Source organism: Amphibalanus amphitrite, unplaced genomic scaffold (genome assembly GCF_019059575.1).
Source record: "Amphibalanus amphitrite isolate SeventyFive unplaced genomic scaffold, NRLGWU_Aamphi_draft 000046F_arrow, whole genome shotgun sequence".
Lineage (NCBI taxonomy): Eukaryota > Metazoa > Arthropoda > Thecostraca > Balanomorpha > Balanidae > Amphibalanus > Amphibalanus amphitrite.
In genome coordinates, this window is record NW_024881542.1 from 804,693 (window position 1) to 820,784 (window position 16,092).

The 16,092-nt window shown below is 53.0% G+C and overlaps 1 protein-coding gene across 2 annotated transcripts; it reads left to right on the forward strand.

Moving 5' to 3' along the window:
• The first annotated feature begins 7,752 nt into the window (after nt 1–7,752).
• LOC122377518 (exostosin-3-like) lies at nt 7,753–15,969 on the forward strand. 2 transcript variants are annotated; one of them, XM_043357607.1, is made up of 8 exons: nt 7,753–8,019; nt 8,540–8,660; nt 9,095–10,296; nt 10,690–10,824; nt 11,129–11,339; nt 11,646–12,155; nt 12,448–12,596; nt 14,673–15,969. In XM_043357607.1, exons 1-8 carry the CDS (start codon nt 7,846–7,848, stop codon nt 14,880–14,882), a joined length of 2,712 nt encoding a protein of 903 aa, XP_043213542.1. In that variant the 5' UTR covers nt 7,753–7,845; the 3' UTR covers nt 14,883–15,969. The 2 variants fall into 2 exon arrangements, with proteins under 2 accessions (XP_043213542.1, XP_043213544.1); XM_043357609.1 differs by lacking the exon at nt 14,673–15,969 and adding an exon at nt 14,131–14,489.
• The last annotated feature ends 123 nt before the right edge of the window (nt 15,970–16,092 follow it).

Consider the following 16,092-nt stretch of genomic DNA (forward strand, 5'->3'; position numbering starts at 1 on the left):
GGCGGCCACAGGCATACGCAACCAACGCACTGCAGCGCCGCTCAAAACGACGTCTCGCAGTCCCCTCCCTTAGGAGACCCCTGCGGCTGGATTTACTGATCAACATTTATTAATGTTTCACGCCTCAGAGTGTGACAGCGCGGTAGTATGGGACCGGTGATGAATCATTATTACCGTGAAATACGCCAGATGAGTTTTATTTATAAGTTGAAACCCAGATGGTTTTGAGATAATGCCTATAACTGTGTCGCACATCGATGAATGAGAAAGCTTGATATTCCATAGCCAACTAATACAAAGATTGAACACCGAAATGGGATGCATTACCTACTGTGAAGAACGGACAAGTGATTTTATTTCATGCATCAAAGTAGGATGACAGCATCTTGTCCATCGCACGTATCTACCTATACTTGACTTAAGGCTTAGAAGACCCTAGCATCGAAGCCGAAATCGATAAGAAGCGCAGTGTTATCAATAATGCCTAAATTTCATATATTAAATTGAATTTAGTGTTATCCATTTTACAAATAAAATTACAGATATTTTAAATGGTTTTTACTCGCCACAAATTTATTTTTGAGCGACGAGGTAGGTCTTAAAAAAAACACAGGTAGAATGACAGAATGAACGGAAGGTTTGTTGTTTGTACTTGCAAACATGCTCGTGATAAGGCATAGGCACAAGTCCGGATGGGTGGAGACCATGGAGCTTTTCCAATTTCCGGGGACGTTGGTTGGGCAAAAAGTCGTCAAACCTAGGTAGGTACAGTGTCCGATTGTTGTCAAGTTGAAAAAATGTACATTGGTCACTTTAAAAGTTGCTGGTGTGGGGCCCTTAGAGGTGGCCATGAGGGGCCTCGCCGGCGTCGTTGTGGGGGCCCTCGAAACACACGTGTGGGTCGTGGCCGTGCAGGAACATCACAGACGGGTGTGGGGCCGGCGTGCAGATGATTCTCATTGGCCGCCAAGGGCCCTCAGAGGCCGGCAGGGTCTCTCGGACCTTGCCGACTCATCCAAAAATTATGTGTGCGCGCCTGTATTTGTATTTGTATTTGTGTTTGTAAAGGCACGAACTATCCACACGGATGTGGTTTTTACAGTTCTTAGTCATATGAGGTACATAAAGCGAGGGTAAAACGCGACACATACAAATAAAAAAAAAACAAAAAAAAACACATACATACGCGCCTATTCCTACTAAAATCAGCTTCAAGTGACCTGAGAGAGGAGCCGCCGCTGCAGCTGTCTCTTAAACTTCCCGACTGACATATTCTCGCAGTCGTATGGAAGTCTGTTCATTTCCAGAGCTGCGCGGTACGCGAAACGCCTCTTCCCGGTTTCCGTTCTGACTCTTGGTAGAGATAAAAGATTGTCCTGTCTGGTGTGTCGCAAACGATCGGGAATGTCGCGGTTTGTGGTAAAAAGGTCGGCAAGACTCTCCGGCCCACTGGTGCGGCGGACTCTGTGGAGAAGGCAGAGGGTCTGGAAAAGGAAGAGGTCAGGAGCGTCAAACCATCCCAGCGCCTCCCGCACACTTGAAACGTGGTCGAATTTACGTTTTCCGGAAACAATTCGAGCCGCAAAGTTGATGAGTTTTTGAAGGCAGTGCAGGTTTCCGGCTGCGCCAGAACCGTACACGACAAGGCAGTAGCGGATGTGCGAGAACACTAGGGATGTGATGATTTGAGGAAGGATTTCAGGCGGGAGGTAGTGACGTATGTGGGAAAGGCTGACAAGGATACCGCAGCACTTTCGGAAGACGGCAGACACGTGAGCGTCCCAGGTCAGTTGTTGGTCAAAGATAACTCCCAAGTTTCGCGCCTCAGGACGAGGGGTCAGGGAGGTGTCGCGAAACTTGACAGTGAATTTTGGGTCGCACATGTTGCTTGAGTTCCTGATATCTAAGGCTCTCGCCTCCGTGCGCTGAACAGCACCATCGGCTCGGCCTAGGAGCAGGGTAGGCCCACTGATAAAAATTTTGACACCCCACCTCCACGACGACTCCATATTTCGGAGTCTGAGTGCTTAAATTTTGGTGTCCGACTCCAAAATGTATGGTCATCGCCCCATCTTTTGGCGTCAGTTTCCGACGACGTCAAAATATGGTGTCCTCCTGAGAGGGTCATGATACCCTTAAATCGGATCAGTGAGTTCGGCGAGGGTGTTCGACACCAAAAGAGGGATACTTGACGCCTTTGTTGGGGAGTGTCTATCTCAAAAAAGGAGTCGTGCATTTTGGCAAGGGAGTAAGAAACCTGTTTATGAGAGTCACGTTGGAAATGAGGTGTCTCGACTCCACATTCTACACTCATTTAACATGGAGTCGAGACTCCTTTTACACATTTGACTCCCAGAAACGGTGTCTTACTCTCTTGTCAAAATGTTTGACTCATGATCAAAGAAAGATGACTCTCTTTTAAAAATATATGACTTTCCTTTGAAAATAAGTGACTCTCTTTTGAAACTGTGGGAATCTATTGAAAATGAGCGACTCCCTTTTGAACATGTGCGAGTCTCTTTAAAAATGTGCAATTCCCTTTTAAAGATGTTCGATTCCCTATTGGAAATGTGCGAATCCCTTTAAAAAAGTACGTTTCGTCTTAATTAATACAGGACGCCTTAGTTCAAATGTATGAATTCCTTTGCAAGGTCTCCTTTTGGTGTACGACTCCCTGTCGAATGATCCCCAATGACCTACGACTCCCTTTTGAAAATTACCTTTTGATGATACGGCTTTCTTTTGAAGATCTGCTACTTAATACATCGCTGAAAATATGCGCCTTTCTAACTAAAGTGTCACGCCTCATCACGGGAATGTTTAACCGTCTAAACGGAAAAAGTATACCCCCTAAGTAAAGTTTCGGACTCCTCTATGACTCCCTTAAACGGATGTCATAAAGGTGGCGCTGGCATCGGCTGGTACTGCTAGTTTTAACTTTTCTCATAGATGACGTTAACTGTCACAGCCTTTTTTCGGGTCAAACTTTCCGCTCTTTCTATGAAGGTTTGAGGAATCTTGTCTTTCTTTAATAATTTTTACGAGTTTGGCAGCTTGCGGTATAAACCAGGGCCATCACAACTTCTGTATGATGTAAGGTGATTGTGTGATAATGCTTTAGCGGCTAAAACTATGTGGAAAGACTCATGCTGTAAATAATAAAGCCTAAGATTTTCAGACGCGTGGCCATATGGATTTGACTCCAATCTTGGAGTCGAATCTAAAACCGGATGAAGGCATTGAAGTCTCACCTGGGAACTTCCGAAAAAAAAACATTTGGAGTATCTCTCGGTTATGTCGTGACTCCATGTAAAGTGATATGCCAAAAATTCCGCCCCACAGGGGTATCAAAAGAGTCTCTTTTGGGGCATCATATAACCCCAAAAAGAAAGAGTCCTAAGGGAGTCTTGACTCTATTTACGGGAACATGCCAAAAAGTCCGCCCCACAGGGGTGTCAAAAAAAAACTTTTTTTGGGCATCCGAACTCCGAAATATGGAGTCCACGTGCGCCAAGAAACGGCGTTTATGGACACCATATTGCAGTGTTATGATGCTCCAAAAGGGAGTTGTTTTGACACCCCTGTGGGGCGGACTTTTTGGCAGAGTCACCCTACCCCCCATTTGGTGTCATTTTTTCTTTCAGTGATTTCAGCCAGGGTCTGGTTTAAACCGGTTTAAACCCTTGGCGCCGCAGGGCCCCTCGGGTTCGAGGGAAGCTGAACGGGCACGTACCCCCTCGGACCTCGCCCCTGGCTATGCCACTGAATTGAAGTGATCAGGGGCCCTTCAGGTAAGCAGGTGCTTCTCAGGTGACCAGGGGCTTTCAACTGACCAGGAGCCCACCAGGTAACCAGGGGACCCTCTAGCCCTCGCACGACCAGGCCATTTCTCATAACACGAACGACCAGGGGGGGGGGGGTTGTTACGACCCCCCCCCCCTGGCGTTTCGAAACGGAAGGTCGTAGAGCTTAGCGGAAAAAACCAACGGATTGCTCTCAACGAGATCTCGCGATTGGTGGTATATTTTTTGGTCCTAGGTCAACATTTGACCTACTTTTGACCGGTCAAAGGTCAAATTTTCGGAAAAATATACTTTTTTTCAACTTTCCGCGGCGATTGCGGCAAGACGGTGGGAGATATCGACTTGAAACCTTCACTATCGTGTTCCTTGATCAATTCTCTATCGTTTGGTATGTATTTCGTTTCCCTAGCTCTAAAAATGGCGCGTTGGGAGGGCCGGAAGTCGGCAAGGTCACAGTCGGTGGCAGAAATTCGAAAAATCAAAATTTAAATTTTTGAAATCTGATTGTATTTTTGGATTTGGAAGGTCCATTTGCTCCTTATAGAAGCTAATATTGCTGCATATTCCCATTGAGGTGACAAGAATTAGCAAAATAGTGGTTCGGGCGCTTTTCAAAAATAGTACCGGACGCTGTTCCTCTTATGACGTCATAACTCCGTGACCTGACCTGACCCGGTCAAGTTTCTTGCACCACACGATAGCCAATGCTTGCCCCAACATGCATGGGAAGTTTCATCATGATCCATCAAACAATGTGGGTATCACCGGCAGAAAACCTAGGGATTCGGCGCACACGTTTGGTAACTGTCGGCCGGAGGCTGTACCTCTTATGACGTCATAACTCCGTGACCTGACATGACCCGATCAATTTTTTTTTTCGGCAAAAGATGCGCAAAGGTTGCCCCAGAGAATATTGAAAATTTCAGCCCGCTACGACAAGCCGTTTAGCGTGCACTTCGAAAAAACCTCAGGGGGGGGGGGGTTGATACAACCCCCCCTAGGCGTTCTAGGGCTAATAACCAGGGGCCCCTCATCCCTCAGGTAACTAGGGAACCCTCAGATAACCAGGGGCCCCTCAGTAACCGGGGCCCCTCAGATAACCATGGGCCGGCAAGGTCTCTAAGGGCCTTTATTTACCTCGGGTGAGAGCCCTTTGACACCAGCTGAGGGCTCTTTCAGGCATTCTGGAGACCGTTAAACGTCAGTTGAGAACCCTTCAAGGGCCCCTTCTAAGGGCCCTTTGACGCCAGCCGTGGGCCCTTTGAGGTCTTTTGAGGGCCGTTTGACGCTAGCTGAGGACCGTCTGAGGCCTTTTGAGTCCTGATGGCCATTTGACGCCAGCTGAGGGCCCTCTGAGCCAGCTAAGGGCCCTTTGAGTCTTGAGACCTTCGGAGGACCGCTTGACGCCAGCTCAGGGCTCTTTAACGCCCTATACCTAAGGCCTTTTGGGGTCCGCTTGACGTCAACTGAGGGCTCTTTGAGGCCATCCGAGGGCCTTTGACGCCAGATGAGGGCTATTTAATTTTAGGCCTTTTTCAATCATCATTTCAGCTCATTAGACGGTCCTCAGCGATCTAAATATTAGGGGCCCATTGAGATGGTGGTGGTGGCCTGGGGGGGGGGGGGCACGACCGGCACGGGCCCGTGCACTCAGTGAAGTGGCGGATCCAGGAGAGGACAAATAGGGCATTTGCCCTTCCCAAACGGCAAAATTTTAACATTACGCCTATAGACAGTGCATGGAAAGAAACGCTAAATTGTTATGGTTTGCCAATTGCCCCCCCCCCCCCCCCAACTCTGAGCTGGATTCGCCGGTGGGCCCGTGCAAGGCCCTAAAACATAAGGTTGGACGAAGTTTTCTACCAAAAATGTACTAGAATAGCGTACGAGTCAAAGCTATTTCCGTTGTTCCTTTACAAATATGTCGCAAACAAGCTTTTTCTGTAATAAATCATTATTTCGAAGTCAAGCAGCCAGTTACTATAAATTCGATAAGCAAACACTTATTTTTTATATAAAAGCCTAGCTTATATAGTCCAAGTCTAGTTGAATAATCAAGTAGCTACTAAATTTTCCAGATGTGACACATATTGCGCACTTCAGACAAATGCGTTGCTAAGCTCTTTTGCATGTTTTGCTGCGTGGTTTGTTTTTGTTATGAAGTGAGGGGAGTGAGATGGACAGGCTGTTTGATATTTTTTTTTTTTTGGTTTTCTTCTAGGACCGTCGCAATTATTTAACTTGACATACTTTTCTTGCTTTTTTATCCGAGGCTTTTTCAATAATTGATAGATTCTATCGTGGAAATAAAAGGGCCAGCTCAGGCCACAGGGGTAAATGCAAGTCGACTGAGAGTGAAATAAAAGGTAGAAGTGTCTGTTCCATTATAAATTTAATGTGATATGCTGGAACATGAAGCAACAGGATCAGACGCAAGAACCACCAATAAAGAGCCCAGAATCAGCAAGCGCCATGCCATCAAGAGCAGCCATGATGACGTTTGATTAGCTTTCAGAAAACCTTGGAACTATACGCCAGACGGTGAGCAATCAAGAGATCTTACAAGACCAGTAGTTACTTGAAAACGAGAGCCGCCAGGAAAATCAGCAGATTCTTCAATGGCAACACATTTCAACATCTATCTAGCAATGATTTGCACCAGCGAGGTGGCTATCATTGTGTTTTGTGTCTCTATCCCTAACTGCTCAAAAATATTTGTCAATAAATAAACAAACAAATAATGCGTCTTTTTCTGCTGAAAGTAAGTCCTCCAAGTGGCAAGGGATGAATAATAGCAGGTACCTAATTAATTGCCATCTATTCATTCAATTCATAAATCATAGGCAATTCAAGGCATCGATCGGCAGCGCCCTTACTGCATGGTACTGCGGATCGTCCATGGGTTTCTTGATGACTCCGACTCTGACTCAGACTTTCAAAAATCAACTCTGACTTTGATTTCAAATGTCGGCTCTGACCGACTCCGACTCCACAGCCCTAGCAGGTCTGCAGAGGCAATGAATTTTTGGTGACTCCGACTCCGACTCTGGCTTTCAAAATCGACTCTGACTCTGACTCTGGTCAGAACTGTCGACTCCGACCGACTACAACTCCGACTACAAAACCCTGAAAGGTCTGCTGAGGGGATCGAATTTCGGTGACTGACTCAGACTCCAGCTTTTAAAATCGACTCTGACTCCGACTCGACGACTCAGGTCAGAACTGTCAACTCCGACCGACTTCATGACTCCGACTCCGGAGCCCTACTGGCAGCTATCACGCCAGGGAGCTGCAAATCATATGTTCCGTGGCGGTTTATGGCATTTAAGTCGATAATGCGGCTGAATCGCACTATGAAACACCCTTATTGGCTGCAAGAACCACGAAAGTTAGCGCATCACCACTGGAAAACGTGACAAGATATCGATTAATTGGCCCTGGATTTGGATAAATAACATGTTGATGATCATATTAGCACACATTTACATTATCATCTATCTCAAGGTTGCCCTCCAGGCGGCTCTAAACTATGGCAATTTCCCTATCTTCAACATGTAAATGCCCTCGGGCGTCCTCGTGGTGACGTAGGCATGGGAGTGCCAGGTTGGTAGGAACTAGACTTCGACGCCCCCTGGGCCCGTGCAGATTGATCGTAATCCCATAACTCATAAGGACACTGAACAATTACACTGGTTCATGTTTGCTTGACATCTATATTATTCAGATGTAAAATATTTATGTTTAGTGGTTACATATAAAAAATAACCATTTGTATACGTTCCGGTAAAACAAATACATGCATATAATATTATTTGAGCTCTGGGATCTGGTACGTTTATTGCGCAGCTGTGACATTCAATTTTCTCTTTGTCATTACAGACGAAAAGGATTCGCTATCTAACGAGAAAATCGCCCTTATTGGCTTTTATCCCAGAAGACTGTTGACATCGGTGTAGTTAGTTCCGTGGTGTGTGGATCTCCGGCAATGCTTTTACGGCTTTTACATTTCAATTTCAGTAGAGCGGTATGCGTATGAGCTGGTATGAGTGCTTCGGAAATGGCTTTTGAAAATGAATTTCACCACTCGAGAACTCAAAACTCTTGTGTTGCTCGAGCCATAAGCTATTTGATCCACATGAAGCTGTCAACGCTTGTGCTGATTCTCATTTTCCTTTTGATTTTAATTCCACTAATGATGCATTATTATGTGTCTCAGGTGAGTCATTAGCTAACCAACAAAATGATTATGATAGTTGCAATTTAAAAAATATAGGTACATGTGCATGTGTATTAAAGCTGTCCATCTTGAGCCACCATATCATCATGAGCCGAGCCCAATAAGTCTCGGAACTTATTGTGTTGGTACACTCGGGGGCAGATTGATGTTCCACCACTCCTTACCTATCGGGCTCCCATGGCTCAGCACTGGCTGCTGCCAGTGGCAGCACTGGCAGCACTGGCACTGGCAGGCAGCGCTGAGCAGTGCTGAGGTCAGGCAACACTGGCAGCAGCTGCAGTGCTGAGCCATGGGAGCCCGATGGGTAGGGAGTGGTGGAACATCAATCTGCCCTTGAGTGTACCTATCTCACATTCTGGTTCAGTGCAACAAAATTCTAGAATTTAGACTGAAAAGAAGTGAAGCATTGTTTGAAAGTTTTGAATATATTTTAAGAAAATGGTATTAGTAAGGGTTTTTTATTTAGTACCTGAGTGACAGCTGATGCGTTTCTTTTCAGATTCTAGTTCATCAGACCCAAGTGGCTCAGAAGGCACATCCCCTGGTGACCAATGTGGACCTGAACAGTGACTCCTCAGCTCATCTGAAAGGAAGGATCGATGAAATGAACAGGATCAAAAGTAAGTGTCCAGATGTATGAATGCTTTGTTAATCAGCTTTTTTAACTTTGTGTTTCAATATTGTTTGAGTAGGCTTTTAACTGTTTTTAGCTTTGGGGCTATGCATCATTTTGTTAAATTGTTAAGACTACTCAGATGTTGATAAGTAAAAATAATATAGAATAACAAGTATGTTACAACATAAACTAATGAAACAAACTTGTCAGAAAATTGTACTGTGATGACCATTCTTTTTCTCCATCCTGCCTTCATTTGGTTGTCTCTATCTTGTTAATCTTTGCTGTTCTGTTTGATTTTCACATAGCTCCTTCTCACTTGGGTTATGATCTAGTTCCAGTACACCTGCTCCTTTTGCATTGAGTATATGCCTGTAATCCCTACATTTGTTTCACACCTCTGTCATGCGGACACTTGTTCTGCTGCCACATTTGCAGACTCTGTCAGTAACGAGCTGCTCCAGCTGGAGGCAAAGCGTAACAAGCTGCACCAGTCACTGGAGACATACAGCGGCAGGGTGGATGAGCTCAAGCAGCAGCTCTCCCGGCTGCAGCTCGAGTACGAGCGGCTCAAGTACAGCGTGGAGCGCGCGCGCGCCGCCGAGCTGGAGGCCGCCGAGCGCGACACCCCGCTGCTGGCGCGGCCGCGGCCGCTGCGCGCCGAGCCGGGCCCGCGGCCGGCCCTGGAGCCGCCGCCGGCCGCCGACCGACGCCGCTGCACGCTGCCGGAGTGCTGGGACTACTCGCGCTGCCCCATCACCGGCGGCTTCTCGTTCCACCTGTACCGGCCGCTGAGCGACGCCAGTGACGCGGCCGCCAGCCGGCTGCTCGAGGCGCTGCGCAGCAACGCCCAGTGGCGCTCCGACCCGGCCGCCGTCTGTGCGTACGTGCTGGTGGTGGGCGGCGCGCCGGAGCCGGCCCGGCTGCAGCGGCTGCTCACCGCGGCCGAACACTGGTCCGGGGACGGCCGCAACCACGTGCTGGTGGCGGCCAGCGCGCCGGCCGCCGCCGCCCTGGACTCTGTCGACACGGGCCGCGCGGTGCTGGTGAGGACGCCGGACGCCGGCGCGCCGCCGCGGCCCGGGTTCGACCTGGTGCTGCCCAGCGTGGACGGGCCGCTGCAGGGCGTGCCCTGGCAGACGCTGCCGCCGCTGGTGCCGGCGCGCCGGCCCGTGCTGGTCTCCTTTCAGGGCGAGCTGGCGGCCGGCCAGCGCTGGGCGCGCACCGACGAGTTGACGTCCAGCCTGCAGTCGCTCTCGCAGTCCCACACCCGGGACGTGGTACACACAGAGTTCCGGTGTCCCGAGGACGCGCCGGCCGCCGCGCCGTCCTCCGTCTCTGCGGCGGCCGGCGGCTGGCGGCTCTGCGGCTCGGCCCAGCAGCGCTCCGAGCGACTGGGGAACGCCACGTTCGCGCTGCTGCTGCCACCGGGCGGCGCGGTGCAGCAGCGGCTGACGGAGGCGCTGCGGGCCGGCGCCGTGCCCGTGCTGCTGGGCGAGTGGCCGCTGCCGTTCGACGGAGTGCTCGACTGGCGGCGGGCGGTGTTGCGGGTGGCCGAGCCGCGGGTCCGTGAGCTGCACTACATGCTGCGCTCACTGACCGACGGCGACATACTCAGCTACCGCAGGAACGGACGCGAGGTGAGGAATGGGGAGGGACGGGGGGGGGGGCGATGACAGGGTGAGTGAGGAGGGCTAGATTCGGCATAAACCATGTCGTCGTTTATGCCGAATCTAGCCCGCCTCGTCGAGGAAGTGTGAGGGGCAACTCGACCTGATACAGAGGTCTGATGATGGCTGAGTGAAGATACTCCGATATTGTGGTACTAGAGGATGGCTTAATGAGCACCCAGGAAGATCATTAGAACATGTGCATCATTAGTTTACTCATCATCAGCATGTTCAAGGTGTATCATGCTCTATCGACACGCGAGCCGTGATCAATCGTCGACGTTGCGGTACTAACACACTACAATACACTCCCCAGACCCCACCCCATTAACCGCCTTCCCGTGTCCCTCTGCTGACCGACAGCTGTGGGAGCACTACCTGAGCTCTGCCAAGGCGGTGTCGGACGCCCTGCTGACCCAGCTCGCCGAGCGGCTGGAGCTGCCGCCGCCGGCCGCCGCCGCCGTACCAGCACAGAGCGTCTTCAACGACACCTTCCAAGTACGTGGCACGATCGTTGATATATCACTGCTGATAATACACGACCACGATCGCCTGTTGGACACTTTTAGGAGCTAAGGACGTGGTCCCAAGGTTTTCATACGAGGGTTTTTATACTCCATGATTAAATAAATTGTCCCGCTTTGTCAAATCGGGCCTTATCCTGTCGCATCACCAGCCTTTGTATTCAGTTCCAGCACACAGCGAGTTACAGTGCTTTTTTACGTTTTTCTATGCAACTCCGTTTTGCCAGTGCATAACCACACTGTTGTCGCTATTCTCACGTTTCCTCTCCGCCGTCCAGCGTGTGACGGTGGACGTGCAGCTCTCCACGCTCGACCTGGACGAGTACCTGGGACCGATCGAGACGCCGCACGCCTCTGCGGCCTACCAGCGGAACCTCACCACACCCCGACTGGACAGCTACGCCCGCTGGAACCTGTTCCTGGCGCCGCACCGGCTCTACCCGGCCGTACCCTACGGCGACGTACTGCCCGCAGAGGCCAAGTTTGTCGGTATGTGACCGGCGGGGGGAGGAAAGGGGGATGCGATGAGTAGTCGTCACGAGACCAGCAGGATGTTGGTGGTTTTGTAGGAAATGTCGCGAGATATTGCCATGGTGACTGTGCTTGCTTCTGTCGACTGTTTCTGTCGAGTGATGGATTTTTCCAGCCTCGGAGCTGGCTCTTGATAAAACTGTCTTAAACCCGCATGTGGCAAATAATATCGTCACATTAATGTTGCAGTATTCCTTTCTGAGTCACTGGCTCAGTCTGTGCTGCGGCTCGTTCGCCCTGTAACCGCCACCTGCGCTCGGCCAGGTCCCCGGCTGGGCTTCCGTCCGGTGGCGGCCGGTGAGGGCGGCTCCGGCAAGGAGTTCAGTGAGTCGCTGGGCGGCAACTCGCCGCACGAACAGTTCACCGTGGTGATGCTCACCTACCGGCGCGAACAGGTGCTGCTCAGCGCGCTGGGCCACCTGTACGGCCTGCCCTACCTCAACAAGGTGGTGGTGGTCTGGAACACGCCCGAGCCGCCCGCCGACACACTCCAGTGGCCCAACGTCGGCGTGCCCGTCGAGGTGGTGCGCGTGGGCAAAAACAGCCTCAACAACCGCTTCCTGCCGTTCGACGCCATAGAGACGGACGCCGTGCTGTCGATCGACGACGACGCCCACCTGAGACACGACGAGATCGTGTTCGGGTTCCGCGTGTGGCGCGAGCAGCGAGACAGGCTGGTTGGCTTCCCGGGCCGGTTCAACGCGTGGGACACACGCTTCGGCGGCTGGCACTACAACTCAAACTACTCGTGCGAGCTCTCCATGGTGCTCACAGGTGGGTGGACGGCAGACGGTGGACAGTGGACGCCCGCCCGCTGGACGGTGAACGGTCGCAGCCTTGATCCTGAGGTCGCCGGTGCTGTTTCGCGATATATTACACATAGGAACTAAGTCGTGAATTTATCATTACATCTATCGCATAATTAGCCTAATTTCAATTTTCAACTTTACATAGTAAAACATTGCATTGGATAAATAAACTGCGTGAAGTAAATATACTGTGTCGACTACAAACGAACTAACCTGAGTGAACTGACCACTAAACCGCCCCTCTTTGCACCCCGCAGGCGCGGCGTTCTTCCACAAGTACTACGCGCACATGTACTCTGAGTGGATGCCGCAGGTGATCAGAGACAAGGTGGATGAATACATGAACTGCGAGGACATTGCGATGAACTTTCTCATCTCGCACCTCACCCGGCAGCCGCCGGTCAAGGTGGGTGGTGAGGGACAGCGAGACCGCAGCGTTGCTGTTGGGGGACAACGGGGCCGCAGCTGCAGTGCTGCCTGCTGGCGAGGGACAGCAAGGCCGCAGCAGTGCTGGTGGGGGGCAGCGGGGCTGCAGCTGGTGGGGGACAGCGGGGCCGCAGTGCTGTTGGGGGACAGCGGGGCCGCAGCTGCAGTGCTGGTGAGGGACAGCAAGGCCGCAGCAGTGCTGGTGGGGGGGGGGGGGGGGCAGCGGGGCTGCAGCTGGTGGGGGACAGCGGGGCCGCAGCTGCAGTGCTGGTGGGGGACAGCGGGACCGCAGCAGCAGTGCTAGTGGGGGATAGCGGGGCCGCAGCAGTGCTGGTGGGGGACAGCGGGGCCGCAGCAGTGCTGGTGGGGGACAGTGGGGCAGCAGCAGCAGTGCTGGTGGGGGACAGTGGGGCCGCTGCTGCAGTGCTGATGGGGGACAGCGGGGCTGCAGCTGGTGGGGGACAGCGGGGCCGCCGCAGCAGTGCTGGTGGGGGACGGCGGGGCTGCAGCTGGTGGGGGACAGCGGGGCCGCAGTGCTGTTGGGGGACAGCGGGGCCGCAGCTGCAGTGCTGGTGGGGGACAGCGGGGCCGCTGCTGCAGTGCTGGTGGGGGACAGCGGGGCTGCAGCTGGTGGGGGACAGCGGAGCTGCAGCTGGTGGGGGACAGCGGGGCCGCCGCAGCAGTGCTGGTGGGGGACGGCGGGGCCGCAGCTGCAGTGCTGGTGGGGGACGGCGGGGCCGCAGCTGCAGCTGGTGGGGGACAGCGGGGCTGCAGCTGGTGGGGGACAGCGGGGCCGCAGCAGCAGTGCTGGTGGAGGACAGCGGGACCGCAGCTGCAGTGCTGGTGGGGGATAGCGGGGCCGCAGCAGTGCTGGTGGGGGATAGCGGGGCCGCAGCAGTGCTGGTGGGGGACAGCGGGGCTGCAGCTGGTGGGGACAGCGGGGCCGCAGCTGCAGTGCTGGTGGGGGACAGCGGGACCGCAGCAGCAGTGGTGGTGGGGGACAGCGGGGCCGCAGCTGCAGTGTTCGGTGTTGTGTAGTGTAGACTGCGTTCAGGCATGGCATGTGTTATTCACTGATTAGCGTGTAGTTCGGTGGATTTCCTGGTCACTTCAACTCGTGACTGTTTGGTCATAATGGGTTAACCTCTGAACATGGATGACCAGACGGATTTTGGAGACCACCACGTGCACTGGTTATGTTTAACTATGATGGCTACAGTGACCACCACCATGCATGAGGTTTGTCTAGCTCGCAGCTCAAAGTAATTCGCGATGTCCCAGGTCTGGCCGCCTCCCCTCGGACCCCCCACTGCAGTCTCTGACCTCCCTCTCCCCCCTCTGCCAGGTAACGTCCCGCTGGACGTTCCGCTGCCCCGGCTGTCCGGTAGGACCAGTCTCTGACCTCCCCCCTCACCCTGCCGCCAGGTGACGTCCCGCTGGACGTTCCGTTCCGCTGCCCCGGCTGTCCGGTAGGACCAGTCTCTGACCTCCCTTCCCCCCCCCCCCTCCCTCAGGTGACGTCCCGCTGGACGTTCCGCTGCCCCGGCTGTCCGGTAGGACCAGTCTCTGACCTCCCCCCTCACCCTGCCGCCAGGTGACGTCCCGCTGGACGTTCCGCTGCCCCGGCTGTCCGGTAGGACCAGTCTCTGACCCCCTCCCCCCTCCCTCAGGTGACGTCCCGCTGGACGTTCCGCTGCCCCGGCTGTCCGGTAGGAGCAGTCTCTGACCTCCCCCCTCACCCTGCCGCCAGGTGACGTCCCGCTGGACGTTCCGCTGCCCCGGCTGTCCGGTAGGACCAGTCTCTGACCTCCCCCATCCCCCTGCCGCCAGGTGACGTCCCGCTGGACGTTCCGCTGCCCCGGCTGTCCGGTAGGACCAGTCTCTGACCTCCCTCTCCCCCCTCTGCCAGGTAACGTCCCGCTGGACGTTCCGCTGCCCCGGCTGTCCGGTAGGACCAGTCTCTGACCTCCCCCTCCCCCTGCCGCCAGGTGACGTCCCGCTGCCCCGGCTGTCCGGTAGGACCAGTCTCTGACCTCCCCCCTCACCCTGCCGCCAGGTGACGTCCCGCTGGACGTTCCGCTGCCCCGGCTGTCCGGTCACGCTCTCTGAGGACGAGGAACACTTCACCGAGCGACACAAGTGCATCAACTTCTTCTCCCGCGTGTTCGGCTACATGCCGCTGCTCAACACGCAATTCCGGGTCGACTCGGTGCTCTTCAAGACTCGGCTACCGCAGGACAAACAAAAGTGCTTCAGGTTTATATAGTGAGCGCGGGTGATAGAGACGAACGTTTAACTACAGACGGGTTATGCAGTGTAGTGTTGGTGCTGACATAAGACCGAGGAGGATTTTTGGTGCTAGTGACGACCAGCGACAGAAGACAGGGTGAGACGGTGACACCGTCAGCTGATATTTGGCAGCACGCCGTGGAGGCGCGAAGGGTTTCCTTCACAGCTACGACTTCTCTCCGCCCACTATTCGCGTATACTGTAGGTCCAACCTACATCTCACCGACATTAGCTAGTTTTTCCGATCACTGGCGGACCCAGCCAGTGACTGCGCACATTCACTTGACCTCACTGTTGTAGCTTTGTGACATGACCTGGCTGACACGCCGCTCCTGTAGTTTCGTCAGGGCATTAGCATACTCATCTCACCGGGCCCAGGCCAGCGCACTCGCCTCTCATTTGTGCTTCATAAATGGCGCTCATTATTGCAAGGCTATCGCTGTTATTTGCACATACGCTATATGTGATAGACTGAATGGTGTTTAGGCGGATGACAGTCGGCATTGTTTGTCAAGAACTGTGCAAGTGGCTGCGCGAATTGCCCGAACGAGTGTTGAAGTGACTGCTTTTGCGACGGTATTTTTTCTGCGAACTGCAACAGCTGATGTTTATCTGTGTATCATGCATGCACTACCATGTTGTATATTTTGTGCGCGGTTCGCACGTTCTCTGGCGGACTGCGTGCGGACAGAAAGGATCCCGTCTCCGCTGCCGCTCTATGTAGCATCGCCCTGTAGTCGCCCTGGGGCGAGTTATTAGGCCACGACCCCCCGTCGTGCTGATAGCGACCCAGCTTAGTCCTGTGTATTTTCTGAGGCCTTTTTTGTGGTATTGCGCACTTTGTTGTATTTGTCTGCGTATTTAACCCTAGCGTCGTGCAGTAGCAGCTCTGTACATGTGCCATATATTGTGTTGGGGGGGGGGGGGGAGACAGATCAGCAATACAGCTCCGTTTAATTGTATGTATAGCTCGGCGTGCTGAATAAGCGCAGTGTTTGTGCGATGGAGGGACGGTGCACGATGTTATGTGAATTAGTCTGTTTAAAATACAGGCATTCAATGCACCATAGCAGCTGCAGTTAAGCAACATCTTACGTAATCTGCAGCTTCGGAACAAGCCAGTGGGAGGATAGGATCAGAGACTGAAAGGAGATAATGTTACCTCACAGTTGTGCTTCTGTAATTCC